This window comes from Schistocerca serialis, chromosome 2 (genome assembly GCF_023864345.2).
Source record: "Schistocerca serialis cubense isolate TAMUIC-IGC-003099 chromosome 2, iqSchSeri2.2, whole genome shotgun sequence".
NCBI lineage: Eukaryota > Metazoa > Arthropoda > Insecta > Orthoptera > Acrididae > Schistocerca > Schistocerca serialis.
The window spans coordinates 422,436,997-422,454,957 of NC_064639.1; the positions used below are offsets into that span (position 1 = coordinate 422,436,997).

General features: G+C 39.2%; 2 protein-coding genes across 5 annotated transcripts in view; one reads left to right on the top strand and one right to left on the bottom strand.

Annotated features, from left to right (window-relative positions):
* The window catches only part of LOC126457281 (sodium-dependent phosphate transporter 1), a 317,359-nt gene that overhangs the window by 251,227 nt on the left and 48,171 nt on the right, over window positions 1-17,961 (top strand). The gene's annotated exons all lie outside the window — the stretch shown is intronic.
* LOC126456033 (piggyBac transposable element-derived protein 3-like) lies at window positions 8,611-9,456 on the bottom strand. The gene has a single exon (XM_050091787.1). The coding sequence runs from the start codon at window positions 9,454-9,456 to the stop codon at window positions 8,611-8,613; it is 846 nt and encodes a 281-aa protein (XP_049947744.1).

Genomic DNA, 17,961 nt, shown 5'->3' on the forward strand with positions numbered 1-17,961 from the left:
GTCACACTTAGTTTCTAAAAAGCCGAGTCACACTTAGTTTCTAAAAACCCTGAAAACAGCTGTCGCCTGAAATCTTCACACCATTTTTAGTCATTTATGTAATAGTGTTTTCAACCATCACCCATTGTGGGGTTTCAAATAACGTCATCCATTCAAGTACTTGATATTTATTCAAAGAAATAGCCCATTTCTCTAAGTAATCAAATGATATGTTATAGAAAGCATTGTCTCATCCTCAAATTCCGAAATCAAGTTAATAATTTCTTGGTTAGGGTCTTCGTTCTTTAATTTGTTAGAGTTCGTTTTTGTTTGCTTGCCAGTAAAATTGGCAGTGTCCCTTTCATTCGCACACCCTTGAGGGTCGATTAATATATGTCTTCTTTCAGTTATGGAGACTTTACTCTTCTCCACGTTCTCTCTCTCTCTCTCTCTCTCTCTTTCAAAAAGAGCCAAGTTTGACTGCAGAAACATGAAGTAAATTTCACTTATCACATTATTGGAAGAAATCTGGAATTATTGTAGGTGGTCTACCTTCGGCTTTAAAAAATTGTTGTAATGGAATCCAAAGTTTAAGAATTTCCTCCTTGCGGCGTTAACGGCGGCCATCTTGTGTTTGAGTGAGACGAAGAGTCTGATGATTGACATCCACATACAAGCAGAACTCTCTGAGCTTCTCTGCCCTTTCCGTGTATATTGAAAAGTAATTAAATATGCTATGACGATTATTTAAACGTCGACAGTCAAGACTGCAGCAGCGCTTGATGCGGTACTGTGGAGAATATGGGCAGGGCATCCAATTCCTTTTACATATTTTACTACTTCTTTAATTTTGCAAAACACATTCCTCTGACCGCCCTCCGAAGCTGCCTCCACAAAACCGATTAGTTTATCTAGTGCAATTTGCAACTGTGTTAAAGTGTCTAGACAAAAATTTGCAATTGTCTCTGATGTTTCGTTATTCAGCGAATCAAACTTCAACAGTTGTTGTTGTTGTGGTCTTCAGTCCCGAGACTGGTTTGATGCAGCTCTCCATGCTACTCTATCCTGTGCAAGCCTCTTCATCTCCCAGTACCTACTGCAACCTACATCCTTCTGAATCTGCTTAGTGTATTCATCTCTTGGTCTCCCTCTACAATTTTTACCCTCCACGCTGCCCTCCAATACTAAATTGGTGATCCCTTGATGCCTCAGAACATGTCCTACCAACCGATCCCTTCTTCTGGTCAAGTTGTGCCACAAACTTCTCTTCTCCCCAATCCTATTCAGTACTTCCTCATTAGTTATGTGGTCTACCCATCTAATCTTCAGCATTCTTCTGTAGCACCACATTTCGGAAGCTTCTATTCTCTTCTTGTCCAAACTATTTATCGTCCATGTTTCACTTCCATACATGGCTACACTCCATACAAATACTTTCAGAAATGACTTCCTGACACTTAAATCTATACTCGATGTTAACAAATTTCTCTTCTTCAGAAACGCTTTCCTTGCCATTGCCAGTCTACATTTTATATCCTCTCTACTTCAACCATCATCAGTTATTTTGCTCCCCAAATAGCAAAACTCCTTTACTACACTAAGTGTCTCATTTCCTAATCTAATTCCCTCAGCATCACCCGACTTAATTCGACTACATTCCATTATCCTCGTTTTGCTTTTGTTGATGTTCATCTTATATCCTCCTTTCAAGACACTGTCCATTCCATTCAACTTCTCTTCTAAGTCCTTTGCTGTCTCTGACAGAATCACAATGTCATCGGCGAACCTCAAAGTTTTTATTTCTTCTCCATGGATTTTAATACCTACTCCGAATTTTTCTTTTGTTACCTTTACTGCTTGCTCAATATACAGATTGAATAACATCGGGGATAGGTTACAACCCTGTCTCACTCCCTTCCCAACCACAGCTTCCCTTTCATGTCCCTCGACTCTTATAACTGCCATCTGGTTTCTGTACAAATTGCAAATAACCTTTCGCTCCCTGTATTTTACCCCTGCCATCTTTAGAGTTTGAAAGAGAGTATTCCAGTCAACATTGTCAAAAGCTTTCTCTAAGTCTACAAATGCTAGAAACGTAGGTTTGCCTTTCCTTAATCTTTCTTCTAAGATAAGTCGTAAGGTCAGTATTGCCTCACGTGTTCCAGTGTTTCTACGGAATCCAAACTGATCTTCCCCGAGGTCGGCTTCTACTAATTTTTCCATTCGTCTGTAAAGAATTCGTGTCAGTATTTTGCAGCTGTGGCTTATTAAACTGATTGTTCGGTAATTTTCACATCTGTCAACACCTGCTTTCTTTGGGATTGGAATTATTATATTCTTCTTGAAGTCTGAGGGTATTTCGCCTGTTTCATACATCTTGCTCACCAGATGGTAGAGTTTTGTCAGGACTGGCTCTCCCAAGGCCGTCAGTAGTTCCAGTGGAATGTTGTCTACTCCCGGGGCCTTGTTTCGACTCATGTCTTTCAGAGCTCTGTCAAACTCTTCACGCAGTATCGTATCTCCCATTTCATCTTCATCTACATCCTCTTCCATTTCCATAATATTGTCCTCAAGTACATCGCCCTTGTATAGACCCTCTATATACTCCTTCCACCTTTCTGCTTTCCCTTCTATGCTTAGAACTGGGTTTCCATCTGAGCTCTTGATATTCATACAAGTCGTTCTCTTTTCTCCAAAGGTCTCTTTAATTTTCCTGTAGGCAGTATCTATCTTACCCCTAGTGAGCTAAGCCTCTACATCCTTACATTTGTCCGCTAGCCATTCCTGCTTAGCCATTTTGCACTTCCTGTCGACCTGATTTTTGAGACGTTTGTATGCCTTCTTGCCTGCTTCATTTACTGCATTTTTATATTTTCTCCTTTCATCAATTAAATTCAATATTTCTTCTGTTACCCAAGGATTTCTACTAGTCCTCGTCTTTTTACCTACTTGATCCTCTGCTGCCTTCACTACTTCATCCCTCAAAGCTACCCATTCTTCGTCTACTGTATTTCTTTCCCCCATTCCTGTCAATTGTTCCCTTACGCTCTCCCGGAAACTCTGTACAACCTCTGGTTCTTTCAGTTTATCCAGGTCCCATCTCCTTAAATTCCCACCCTTTTGCAGTTTCTTCAGTTTTAATCTACAGGTCATAACCAATAGATTGTGGTCAGAGTCCACATCTGCCCCTGGAAATGTCTTAAAATTTAAAACCTGGTTCCTGAATCTCTGTCTTACCATTATATAATCTATCTGATACCTTTTAGTATCTCCAGATCAACAGATAATGTTGAATTCCACCAGTTTCGGTAAAGTATTGAACAATTAAAGGAAACCTCTTTTCAGCCTTGTGGTTCGATGCGTCTCTGGCTATCCCGCCAAATGAAAATTCTTGCAATTGTTTTATGCATTCGGCCACGGAGCGTCGTGCGAAAATATTTTTCACAGTCGCTGTAGCTTCCGTCCTGGCCGTAGGCTGCTTAGCGGCGACTATGGAGTGAGGATGCGTTGCGCCATTCAATTTTACGTTATAGTCAAGAGAATTGAAGGACTGATGATGCTTGACAACTTTATAAACTGTTGTTAGTTCTGAGCCGCAACGAGCAATTCTTCCTGAGTACCTTCCTTAATTATGAATGTAGAAATAGGCTGATGATATGGTGGATCTGTTTGTACGGTTCTTCGTAGAAATGTGGTGCCTGACATTTGCCTCACCCCATATGAGTTACTGAGATAATACAGCTACAAATCTCACAGCACTTCCTGATCCGTACGTCCTTTCTTGAGAAAAGAGCACTCTATTGTGTAACCGTCTGAAAAGTGACACTTTCGTTTTCACGGGTAGGCATTTTCGTAAGATGTGAATTTATTAGACCGTAAACAGTCGACAACAACACTTTAGTCATCGAAGTACAGGTCACTATCGACATCACGCCCTATATACTCACAGTAAACAGTTCAAACGTTATGACATTGCATTCGTTGTTCGTATTACGTTTAGAAACACTCGTCTAATCAAATGCCTATTCAAATGGGAACTGACCGATCCCTCAGAGTGGCGCTGCTTAAATAATTCCAGTCCCGTATTACTGGAGAAGTCTGGTATTTGTTCGAATGATTGCGCTAGATCTAGATTAGTGGTTCCCAGCATGGGGTTAATTAAGCCCTTAGGCGTAATATGAAATTTTCTGAGGGGTAAAAACTAAAAGATTCGATTCTGTCTCGGCCACGAAACTAAATTATTTTCAAAAGATCATTACTATCATCACAATTTTGTAAGACTCTAACATTAAGTTATCAGTAATTACTTTTTCACAGTTAGTAGCATTGATGCGGTGGAGGTTACAAGTTTCTCACGTAGTCCACACACTACACATATATGTTTGTGCTTTATGTTGTACATCGCTGATGATAAAAGTGAGAGATATGCGTACGAAATACTAAGTATCTCAATTAAATGTCTTCTCTAGGTTGTAGATAGTTCCTGCAGCAGTCCAGAAATAGCTTCATTACTCGCGCCGAAACAGATAAATGAATTATTGACAACACGACACTGCAGTAGTTCCATAAGACAGTGCTTTTCATTGTTGTTGTTATGTTAGCGTGGTTAGATACAAAGCATTAACAACCTGAAGTCGTCCAATTGCTACCGTTTCAGAAGTAAGGAGAGCAGCGATGAAGTATTTTACGAACAGTAAGTATGGTGCACACATCTGAACTTGATTTTAAATGGGGTTTCGGCGCGCTGGTCTATCACGTTCTGTAAGAAGTGTGTAACTTCACTGTGGATAGTTTGCTTTCTTTTTTGAGAAGTATTTGTAGGTAACATGAACCACAAATTCCTTCGTCACACACACACACACACACACACACACACACACACACACACACACAAATATCATTCATCTTCAATCATTTTAAAAATAAGTGTTCCAAGAAAAGTCTTTCATTTTAACAGTTTAGTTAGGTGCTGAAGTTCGTGATAAGGGGGGGGGGGTTACTCGATAATGTTTGATTGCACTCAGGCGTATCTAGATGGTGCTCGCGTAGTCGATACAGGATACAGAAATAAAACTCCATCTGTGAGACGACCTTGTCAACATAAACTTGTTGACACAAATAAAACTGATTCTGCATTCACATGTTGCTCTGACAGATGGCGTTACTCCAGTACTTGAGCCAAGCTCGTAACAGTGTTTTGCAAAATCGGGACAAAATTGGGTCTTGTCGGGATGTCAGGACCTGAAGGTCCATAACGGTGACGGTACCGATAAATCTGAACAGATGACAACCCTTTATTAGAGGGCTCCGAGTTGTAGCCTGTAGTATGGCGTTGTGTAACAAGTTGAATTGAATGACATGCTCATTTCATAAGGATAAAATGCGGAATGCCTGTTTTTTTTTGTTTTGTTTTCTTCTCATTTAAAAATGGTTCAATTGGCTCTGAGCACTATGGGACTTAACTTCTAATGTCATCAGTCCCCTAGAACTTAGAACTACTTAACCTAACTAACCTAAGGACATCACACGCATCCATGCCCGAGGCAGGATTCGAACCTGCGACCGTAGCGGCCGCGCGGTTCCAGACTGTAGCCCCTAGAACCGCTCGGCCACCACGGCCGGCTTTCCTCATTTAATGGACCCCATGTTAATACCTGCCATTACATTCTCATTGTCTGTGCCCATACCCTGCAGATTGTTTGGATCTAATGTGAATTCTTGAAGCGGGTCTTAACCGATGTTACAATAGACAGTGCATTACAATGCTTGAAGCAGGCTGATCACAGGAATGTCGAAATGATCGCACTGGTTGCAGCACTGCACATATTATTGTTGTTCCTAAAAACTGGCATGTTGATTCAGCAGATTACTGCACATGCTGTTACCGGCTTTTTGGCAGTTCTGTCGTGGGGTGCAGAGTCACATCGATGCGGCTTCCATTAAATATCTTCTACAGCAATTGCTGCTGCCAGATTGTGAACATGGCAGCCCCTCGTAATAACACATTTCTGCCGGTTTTTTTCTATGGAGATTGAGTAAATCATATATCATAAGTAGGTGTAATAAAAATGAGACACAAATTGTCGATGACGTTCAGCAACCAGCCACAAATTGGTTTCATGTTATTCTATTCAAAAAGTACCATTACCGGTTTCGAATTTTGCAGTTCATCAGCTGGATTTTTCATGCTTAAAGCAATACATATCATTCATTGGTTTCGTGTGAGTCGCCCTAGGATAAACAATAATTTACAAGGTACAAACGTGTAATCAAAATGGTTGGGCTAAATATTTGTGTTGTAATGCAACTTACTGACATATCCATCTAGTGCATTTTTATTAGCTAGTTAATGAGCTCCTGCTCCCGTCTTCTCTCATACACTCCCTCTTCTCTCATACACTGATGGGGAAAAAAGTCGCAACACCAATAAATAATTAACAGAGAGTAATGAAATTTCGGAAATACATTTGTCCAGGTAACATATTTCAGTGATGAACATTGCAATATCACAGCTTAATGTACGTGAGAGATAAGCCAGTGCAACTTTAAATGCTGGTACATTAACTCAGATAGTCCTGAATTATTTTTTTTTTTTTCAAAATTGATTTATATCTTATCTACATTCATTCACAAGGTTGTAAGGAAGAAAGTAAAAACAATTTTGAGTATTTATTTTTATTTAGTATTTCCAAAAATGGGCGTCCTTCCAGAAGGACGTCAGGACAATAAGGGAACATGTTTTTAAAGTATATGACATTGCGCAATTAACTTGTTTCGGTTTTTATACTTTCAAATAAACATAAATAAATTTGAATTATAGGCTAAAACAGCTAATAAATACAAAAAACAAAGAAAATAACCTATACACATATTTTATGCAGTAGTATGATAAGACAAAAAGCAACAAACATGAAGTGGTTCGTCACATTTTATTCACATAGTAGTAGTTTTTTTGTGGCAACTTCGACATTTCAGCTGCTTCTTCTTTTTTGTTACCTCATACGTTGGTAATTCAGCAACATAATGTTCTCTTCCATCAAATCTATAATCTAGTTTTGCCCTCTTACTAGGACGTCCCCTGCTGGTAGTGACTCTTTTGTGACTTTCAAGAATTGCAGTGACAATTCGACGACGAAATGTCAGATGATCTATGGGTTCTTCGTTGTGCTTGTAAAGATCGCAGGCATTTTGCTCTGCAATGACCGGGAAATACCACTTTCTCCCTCTTATAGAGCACCTATGTAGGGATACATTTTGGTCAGCTCGATCTATGCCTCCCATATGGGTATTGTAGGGGTGTAATAAGTTAGGTTGAGGCACGCTAATCCTTTTCTTTTGTTCCCTGGAAAATCTTGCTACAGAGCGTAGTGGTTGCACTCTGTCAAAGTTAGTGGCTACAGTAACAACATTGTTATCATTCCAACGTACAATGGAAATCCCGGATGCTGAGTCAGAACAAACTTCATATGATCCTCTATTTTCTTTTGTCATTTTTTCTACAGGTGATAGAGTACAACTCTTAACTCTGTTTCCTCTTCTTATTCCTGTTGCTTCCACGCCCCTCTTTTAGGTCATGTAGTAGTTCAACGCTGGTGAAGAGGTTATCAAAGTATATTCGATATGGAACATGTGGAAGTAACTGGTCAACATAAGTCATTACCACACTGTACCCCATACCTTTCGTTTTATAATCCTTACTACACGTGGCAGCTCCTTGGTAGGGTTCGAGCCAAATAATACAGGGTGATTCAAAAAGAATACCACAACTTTAAAAATGTGTATTTAATGAAAGAAACATAATATAACCTTCTGTTATACATCATTACAAAGAGTATTTAAAAAGGTTTTTTTTCACTCAAAAACAAGTTCAGAGATGTTCAATACGGCCCCCTCCAGACACACGAGCAATATCAACCCGATACTCCAACTCGTTCCACACTCTCTGTAGCATATCAGGCGTAACAGTTTGGATAGCTGCTGTTATTTCTCGTTTCAAATCATCAATGGTGGCTGGGAGAGGTGGCCGAAACACCATATCCTTAACATACCCCCATAAGAAAAAATCGCAGGGGGTAAGATCAGGGCTTCTTGGAGGCCAGTGATGAAGTGCTCTGTCACGGGCTGCCTGGCGGCCGATCCATAGCCTCGGGTAGTTGACGTTCAGGTAGTTACGGACAGATAAGTGCCAATGTGGTGGCGCTCCATCCTGCTGATATATGAATTGTTGTGCTTCTTGTTCGAGCTGAGGGAACAGCCAATTCTCTAACATCTCCAGATACTGTAATCCAGTTACAGTAGCACCTTCGAAGAAAAAGGGACCAAAAACTTTATTGGCTGAAATGGCGAACAAATGTACAACTAAATGAAACTTTATAGCTCCCTTAATTCGCCGACAGATAGTGCTTAGCTCTGCCTTTTGCGTTGCAGAGTTTTAAATTCCTAAAGTTGTGGTATTCTTTTTGAATCACCCTGTATATCCACCACTTGTGCCTCCACACCAAAATTTGAATCCGTATCGGATTGGTTTCCCTTTTATGAATTGTTTGTACCCGTGACTTCCGAGATATGGGACCATCGATTCATCGGCAGAATGATGCCGCACGTGAGGCGCAAATTGTTTGAATCTATCATTCAGCATACACAGTAATGGGCGGATTTTCCAAAACGGTCTGATTTATCTAAATTATCACTGTTGCATACATGCAAATTGGAAAAGATGAAGTCAAATCGATCTCTGGACATGGCATTTGTTACGAGGTCGTTGTGACTGTCTTCATCTGATTGCCAGTACATCTTTCTGTGTGACACTGTTACATATCCCCTTAGGAGAAGTATTGCAATAAACACCAACATCTCATTTTCTGAACAATCACCTAGTCTATTTCTCTTGGCTGCGTACTGATTTGTGTATGTGACCATCATTAGAAGCACTTCATTATCAAAAAAGTGTTGGAAATATTCAAGCGGTGTTCGCCCTTTCTTCATTCCAACTGTGAACATTAGAGACCATACAGGTGTTGGATTAACAATTTCACCACTTCTCCAGTTATATTTCTTGAGGTTTTGAACTTCATTCTTCGATAGCCTTGCTGGTTTGTTTGCGGTTGTTGTTGTTATTGTTGCTGTTTTTGTACTGCTGGAGGGTCCTGGAACATCAGAGGTGAAGGATTGTTTCCTTGTTGCATTCACAGCATTACCATTGGTAAAAATGGCCAAATCACAAAGCGCAGTAGCATTGAGCTGACTTGCTGGTAATTTATCTACACTTGGATTTTCTTCAGCACCAGAATCTTCATCTGTTACATCATCAGTTGAATTTAGAGGAGGGCGTAATGTTACATTGACACCAGTATTGGGTATTTCCTCATCTTTTGATTCTAACATGTCCAAAAGTTCCATCAGTGTACATCGTTTTCTGTGAATACAAAATGACAACATATTACCCTGACGTCCTTCTGGAAGGACAGTTGAAAACATTATTGATTTACAACTGACGAAAACTTTCAATCGTAATATAAACCCATAAATAATATAGGTTAATTCTTTAAGATATTATATGACAAGTTTCATAATTATTGACGCAATATGAAAGAAAATATACGTACCCATCGATGTCAAGGTCAGTCAGTTCGTCCATGGTAAAATCGGCCCTATCTTCAAGACACAGTTTCTCACTCACTATGAACGACACCGTCAAACTGACCGTCGCAGCATGCAACTGACTCTGCCTACTTCATATAACAATGCGTCACAGTCCGTTGCAACAATGCGTTATTCGCTAAAATAAATAATTTCAACAGTGAGTGACGTCGTCCTTCCAGAAGGACGTCAGGGTTATCTGGGTTTAACGGGTGTAACTGCCAGAATGTTGTTGCAAGCATGCAAACGTGCATGCATTGTGTTGTACAGGTGTAGGATGTCAGTTTGTTGGATGGAGTTCCATTCCTGTTGCACTTGGATGGATGATGCTGGAGTTATCGTCCGAGTATGTATCATATGTGCTCGATTGGAGACAGGTTTGGTGATCGAGCAAGCCAAGCCAACATATCGATACCCTGCATAGTATGTTTGGTTACACCAGCCGGTATATGGGCGAGCGTTATCCTGTTGGAAAACTCCTCCTGGAATAATGTTCACGAATGGCAGCATGACAGGTTGAATCACCGAAATGACGTACAATTTTGCAGTGTGGGTGCATGGGATAATCAAGAAAGTGCTCCTGCTGTCATACTAAATTGCGCTCCAGACCATAACTCCAGTTGTAGATCTAGGGTATCTAGCAATCAATCAGGCTGGTTGCAGGCGCTCAACTGGCCCCTCTTAACCAACACACAGCCATCACTGGCACCGAGGCAGAACCAAATTTCATCAGCAAAGACAGCAGACCACCCTGCCCTCCAATGAGCTGTCACTTCACACTACTGAAGTTCTAAAAGACGGCAGTACGATGCGCCAGAGCCATATGCTGAACACAATGATCTTCACTCTCGATAGTGCCACGTGGCCATCCGGAGCCCGGTCTTCTTCCGACTATACATTCGCGTGACCATCGCTGATAGCAATCATATACAGTGCCTATAGTCTTGCCAAGTCTTTCTGCAGTATCGCAAAAGATACATCCAGCTTCTCGTAGCCCTATTACACGACCTCGTTCAAGCTCGGCGAGTTTTTGATAATGGCGTATTGTCGCCTTCAAGACATTCTTGACTAATATCAACTCACCACGTCCAATCTCAGAGGTAACTAACTCTTACGACCGCTGCAACGTCTATTTAAAGCAAACCTGGAGTGTATCATCATAGTGGCGCTACTAGCGCCAATCTTTTTCAGCTGGAGCGAAAGTTGAATAAACGTCTTTCAGATGAAGAAACGCGCCTACGAGCTTTCGTTTATGTCGCACTGATCCCTCTTGGTATTGCGATTTTTTTTCTCGTCATTGTATCTTATGTCAAATCCTGTTTCCTCGGTGCGTTTTCTGACCCCTTTCTGCACTTTTGAACGCAAATGGTGGTCTACCCTCGCGTGCTGTGGTGTCGCCCGTCAAGGTCTTAGCCGACAGGCGACGCTATCAATAGGCAATCTACCAACAGGTGCTAAGGATACACGTACTACGCTCGTTTCGTGGCTATGCCAATTGGAGAGTGCAAATATTTCTCTGTGAAGTTTTTATACATGCGAACGAGAGTTCTTAATGACGTCGAAGCGGTTGCATAATGTAACATTTAACTGAGACCGCCTTCCTCCCCGTAACTGAAAATGAGAAAACGCTGTTGGAACGCGCGAGAACAGTTCTCAACACAGCATGCAGTGTTTTTGGCAGCCACTTATGGCAGACAGTTGTTTTTCGACATTTGAATGCCGACGGAATTCTATTTACGTGACCGTTAGAGAATAGCAAATTATTAGGCTATTATTTATTGTTCGTCGATAGCATTTAACTTCGCAGGAAATCTGTATGAAAAATTGTAGTGTCGATATGGACCTGCGCACAAAAATTCTTTTCAGGATGTGGGTCATCAGGTGCGGTACAATTAGCACATTTAGTGTAATGCTATTGGTTGGCAGTAAAAGAAGTTTCCTATGAGTGTGTTCTGATTTTCAATTAAAATACTACGAAAAAAAAATGTTTTTCTGGTGTCAAAATTTCAGATTTACCGTATTTTTTTTCTTCCTGCACATTGAACCCGAGCTTCAAATTTGTATATCTAAATTACAATTTACAGTGCTTGTGCAAAACAGAATATTGTGGAACACCTTATATTTTGTGAACTGAAGACATCGAACAAAGTTTTTGGCAAATGATGATATGGAGTGGGAAGCGTAATTCTGTTGAATGTTAAGTGCTAGTATCAGCAGAAATAAGGAAGCTGTTACGCTTTTTTTAAATGGAACTATATACATCATTTCAACAGCACGCAAAAGCTACTGAAAAGGTGGGTATAGTAATGTAATGCTTCTTACCGATGTTGCTTTAAACTTTTTGTTAAAGTATTAGATACGTGCACTAAAATGTGAAGGTGAGGTGGTTGGAATCAGCCATTGCAGTGTAAGCACTGCCAAACATGGCTGTTGTGCCAGTCTGTCATCAGGGTCAGCTATAAGTGTTGTAAATGGGACTAAGTGCTAACTTCTAGTCTATTGTGAGGCCTCTAGCAAACATATTTCAAATGTGTGTATATATTCAGGTTTAAATGGATAATGTTTGTGGATCAAATAAACAGTCAAAAGACTTGGTAAGATAAGCAATGTTCACAGACAATAATATGTTAAGGATGAAGAAGACTGGCTAGAAAACAGGTTTTGTGAATTGTTAGAAGGGAATTTGCTAAACTGTACACAAACACACACACCTGTAACTCAGTAACTCAGGACAAAACATCTTTAACAACAACAACAACAACAATAATAATAATAATAATAATAATAATAATAATAAATCCCGTGGAGGCCCGGGAAAAGAATAGGCCTCCTGTATGTTCTGCCAGTCGTAAAAGGCGATGAAAAGAACAAACCACTAATAGGGCTAACCCCCCTTTTAGTGTGATTAGTTGGTTCAGGACAGAACTAATGAAGCCTCGGACAAGCGCCGTCATGGTCGGGGACGACGCTTGAACCCTATGCCCGCCCACAATGGTAATGACACTGCTAGCCAACTGGAAAATGATTTAAATCCAAATAGAGGTGTTTTGCAGGATATGCTTCCTGCAACCACCCTAGAAGGAAAACAAAGAGAGAGGATGAGATGGTCAGATGAAGTTAATCGACACCTCGTGTTCTGTTATTACCAAGCAACAAACCTAGGAACCAACACAACTGGATACAGATCACAAGTATACACAACATTTATTACCAGATACCCAGAATTAAAATTTTTTAACAGAGCAACGACTAGCTGATCAGATCCGTGTAATAATCAAAAATAACAGGATACCCCAGTCAGAATTAGAAAACATCAAATAACAAGTACAACAAATACTGGAACAAAATAATGTGCAATCAGAAGAAGAAGAAGAAGAAGAAGAAGAAGAAGAAGAAAATACAATAATGGACTCAAACATCCCAGAGCAAACAAACAAAGAACTACATGCATCAATTAAACAATCAGAGGAAAACGAAATCTTAAGACAGCCACCAGAACAAGCACAAATAGAACATGAAGTGACATACATGTTAGATATAGAAGAAAAATTTCAGCTGACATATATAGAATACAAAGACACACATACAGACATTAGACCATTCTTGCATAGACCGCCAAATAACCCACAAGTCGAAACAACAATAAAAACTATAAACACAATCATACACAACAAAATAAATGAAAACACAACTATGGAAGAGTTACAACTACTGGTTTATATAGGAGCACTCACTACACTAAATATTCACACTAAGCAGAGATCAGAACCAACAAACACACAGGAGAAACCCACAAAACCAGCATGGCAACACAGGCTACAGATCAGAATAGAGAAACTGAGAAAAGACATCAGACAGCTAACACAATTTATAAGAAATGAAATGTCAGAAAAAAAAAACGAAAAAGGTTAGGTAAAATCTCACAACAAGAAGCGATAGAGCAATTAGATGAAAAGATGCAGAAATTACAAGCATTGGTCAAACGACTTAGAAGATACAAAAAAGTGAAAATAGAAGGAAACAAAACCAAACATTCAACACAAACCAAAAGAAATTTTACCAGACAATAGATAACACACACATTAAAATAGACGATCCACCAAACATAACAGACATGGAACACTTCTGGAGCAACATATGGTCAAAGCCGGTACAGCATAACAGGTGTGCACAGTGGATACAAGCAGAAACCGACACATACAAGATGATACCACAAATGCCTGAAGTGATAATTTTGTAACATGAAGTCACCCAAGCAATTAATTCTACTCACAATTGGAAAGCCCCTGGAAAAGATAAAATAGCAAATTTCTGGCTAAAGAAGTTCACCTCAACACATTCACATTTAACTAAATTATTTTACAGTTACATTGTAGACCCATACACATTCCCTGACACACTTACACATGGAATAACTTATCTGAAACCTGAAGATCAAGCAGACACAGCAAACCCAGCTAAATCTCGCCCCATAACATGCCTACCAACAATATACAAAATATTAACTTCAGTCATTACACAGAAATTAATGACACATACAACACAGAACAAAATTATAAATGAAGAACAAAAAGGCTGCTGCAAAGGAGCACGAGGTTGTCAAGAGCAACTGATAATAGATGCAGCGGTGACACATTAAGCTAAAACTAAACAAAGGTCGCTACACTACGCATACATTGATTACCGAAAAGCTTTTGATAGTGTACTCCACTCATGGTTACTACAAATATTGGAAATATACAAAGTAGATCCTAAATTGATACAGTTCCTAAACATAGTAATGAAAAATTGGAAAACCACACTTAATATTCAAACAAATTCAAATAATATCACATCACAGCCAATACAGATTAAGCGTGGGATATACCAAGGAGACTCATTAAGTCCTTTCTGGTTCTGCCTTGCTCTGAACCCACTATCCAACATGCTAAATAATACAAATTATGGATACAATATTACTGGAACATACCCACACAAAATCACACATTTGCTTTACATGGATGACCTAAAACTACTGGCAGCAACAAATTAACAACTCAACCAATTACTTAAGATAACAGAAGTGTTCAGCAATGATATAAATATGGCTTTTGGAACAGAAAAAATGTAAGAAAAATAGCATAGTCAAGGGAAAACACACTAAACAAGGTTACATATTGGATAACCACAGCGACTGCATAGATCTAGGATACAGACAAAAAATAGGAATAGATAATACAAATATTAAAGAAGAACTAAAAGAAAAATATAGACAAAGACTAACAAAAATACTGGAAACAGAATTGACAGCAAGAAACAAGACAAAAGCTATAAATACTTATGCTATACCAATATTGACCTACTCATTTGGAGTAGTGAAATGGAGTAACACAGACCTAGAAGCACTCAATACACTTACACGATCACAATGCCACAAATATAGAATACATCACATACATTGAGCAACAGAAAGATTCACATTAACCAGAAAGGAAGGAGGAAGGGGATTTATCGACATAAAAAACCTACACTATGGACAGGTAGACAATTTAAGAAAATTCTTTATAGAACGAGCAGAAACTAGCAATCACTCATATAAATACATTGGCTACACCACTGCAGTTTCATAACCACTTCTACAACCCTTTAGATCACATAACATCAACAGAAACGAAGAAAGTAAATTGGAAAAAGAAAACACTACATGGCAAGCACCCGTATCATCTAACACAGCCACACATGGATCAAGACGCATCCAACACATGACTAACAAAAGGCAATATATACAGTGAGACAGAAGGATTCATGATTGCAATACAGGATCAAACAATAAACACCAGATATTATAGCAAGCATATTATTAAAGATCCCAATACCACAACAGATAAATGCAGACTTTGCAAACAACAAATAGAAACAGTAGATCACATCACTACCGGATGTACAATACTAGCAAATACAGAATACTCAAGAAGACATGACAATGTAGCAAAAATAATACATCAACAACTTGCCATACAACATAAACTAATAAAACAACATGTTCCCATATACAAGTATGCACCACAAAATGTACTGGAAAATGATGAATACAAATTATACTGGAACAGAACCATTATAACAGATAAAACAACAACACATAACAAACCTGACATCATACTCACCAATAAAAAGCAGAAATTAACACAACTAATCGAAATATCCGTACCCAATACAACAAATATGCAGAAGAAAACAGGAGAAAAAATTGAAAAATACATCCAGTTGGCTGAGGAAGTCAAGGACATGTGGCATCAGGATAAAGTTGACATTATACCAATTATACTATCAACTACAGGAGTCATACCACACAATATCCACCAGTACATCAACACAATACAGCTACACCCAAACGCAAATATCCAACTACAGAAATCTGTAATTATTGATACATGTTAAATTACCCGAAAGTTCCTAAATGCAATGTAACATATACCGTACAGTTAAAAGGAAGTCGCGCTTGATCAAGGTCCGCGTCACTTTCCATTTTTGACCAGACATAACGTCTGAGAAAAGAAAGAATACTAATAATAATAATAATAATAATAATAATAATAATGGGTGAGGCCTTGTCATAGTGGGATGGCTCAGTACCCACAGATCCAGATTAGGAAGGAAAATAGCTTGCTGCCTTATAGGAGGAGGGGGGGAAGTGAACTACCTACTCTATAACATGCGAAGTTCAACATTAATGAAGGCAGTGGTGGAGACCATCAGTATGGAGAACTGACAGAAGAGGTATAATGCAAGATACACTTCATGTCTGACTTGCAGCAAGCAGCAAAGTTGTCAGTGTCTGCTCACCAGGGAAGTGACTGGTATTCTTCTTCTGGGACTAACAGCTAAAGTCCTAAAAAAATAATCACCTATGTTGAGGTGTGGCAGGAAACAGACATTTACTCCAGGTGTTAAACAATTCACTGCTGTCAGAAACAGTACAACTAGGCTATCAATTCTGGGACATCTGGACTGACATGCAAACAGAGGCAGTCGGAGTCTTATGGTCAACTTCACCCAAACACCAAAACCTCATTTGACATGCTAAATGTAATTAAAACTCTTAAGAGCAGGGAAGTTGAGTGAACTAGAGCAAATCCTAAATGAGCAAAAAATAACAAATACTGACACTCCAAGAAACAATGCAGTGGATTTGGGGTACTACAGCATTTTAAAAGTAAAGTGGACAAATGAATCTCTTATGGGCTGCTTTTGCAGTCAACAGTGATATAATCACCTTCATGGCAAATGTGAAGCCTGTTAACACAAGACGAATGACAGTCACTGTGAAGTGTCCAAATAGAACATACACCCTAATGGCCTAATCAGTTCACACATGCCAATCAATGCTGAAACTAAAAACCAACCATGAAAATGTAGAGAAACCATAGGAAAAACTACACAAAATAGTACCTAAAATTATACAAATCCATGTCAAAATCCCAGTAGGTGATTTTAATGTGCAGCTAGGCAAAGAAAGTACAGAAAAACAACTGAACAATTTCCAGGAACCAAACAGAGTGTATGAAGATTACTTGAACTCAGGAGGATATTAAATCGTAAATTCTTGTCAACACGCTTCAAAAAGAAACCACCAAAATTGATGACCTGGAGATCCCCAAACTTTGATCACTGTATTCCAAATTGCTGCCTGGGCAATCTCTCTCTCTCTCTCTCTCTCTCTCTCTCTCTCTCTCTCTCTCTCTCTCTGATCACAGAGACTTAATGAAAATCCAAGTCAGAAAGGGTGAAAAACATAGATGCAGACCACTGAATGGCAATAATAAAATATTTTAAAACTTCAGAAGTTTGTAACAAGGAAGACACAAGTCACCAAATTTGACACTAGCAGGATCCAGCCATCTCTGGTCCGAGGTCTAGAGAAAAACCAGTCAAACACTTAGCAAGAAATTAAAAGCAAATTGATCAAGATAGTGCAAATAGTAATACCTCTGCAGGAAAGGAAAACATACCCTTGAATCCTTGGTGGAGTGATAAATGAGAGTATGCAATTCAATCCTGACAATAATTGGAACATAAATAAGACAGAAGACGGCTACAAAACATTCGTGGCAGTGAGGAAAGAGAGAGCCAAATTATTCTGAAGAATGAAATGATCAATGACTTAAAATTGTGAAAGACTTAGAAAGAAAAAAAATACACATGAAATTTGTATGAGGACTTCACACTTCACAACTAAGTTTGTATGGCATCAACCACAAAAATTATGCTTCCCCCCCCCCCCTCCCAAAGGGGAGGGGGGGGGGGTCTGGCAGTTGCCTCTAAACAAGCAAGAAAACTGCAAGGAACTTGCCAGGTACTTCAAAG

Coding starts and splice junctions, on each gene's coding strand:
- LOC126456033 (XM_050091787.1), bottom strand. CDS start 9,456: ATGTTTTCAACTGTCCTTCCAGAAGGACGTCAGGGTAATATGTTGTCA.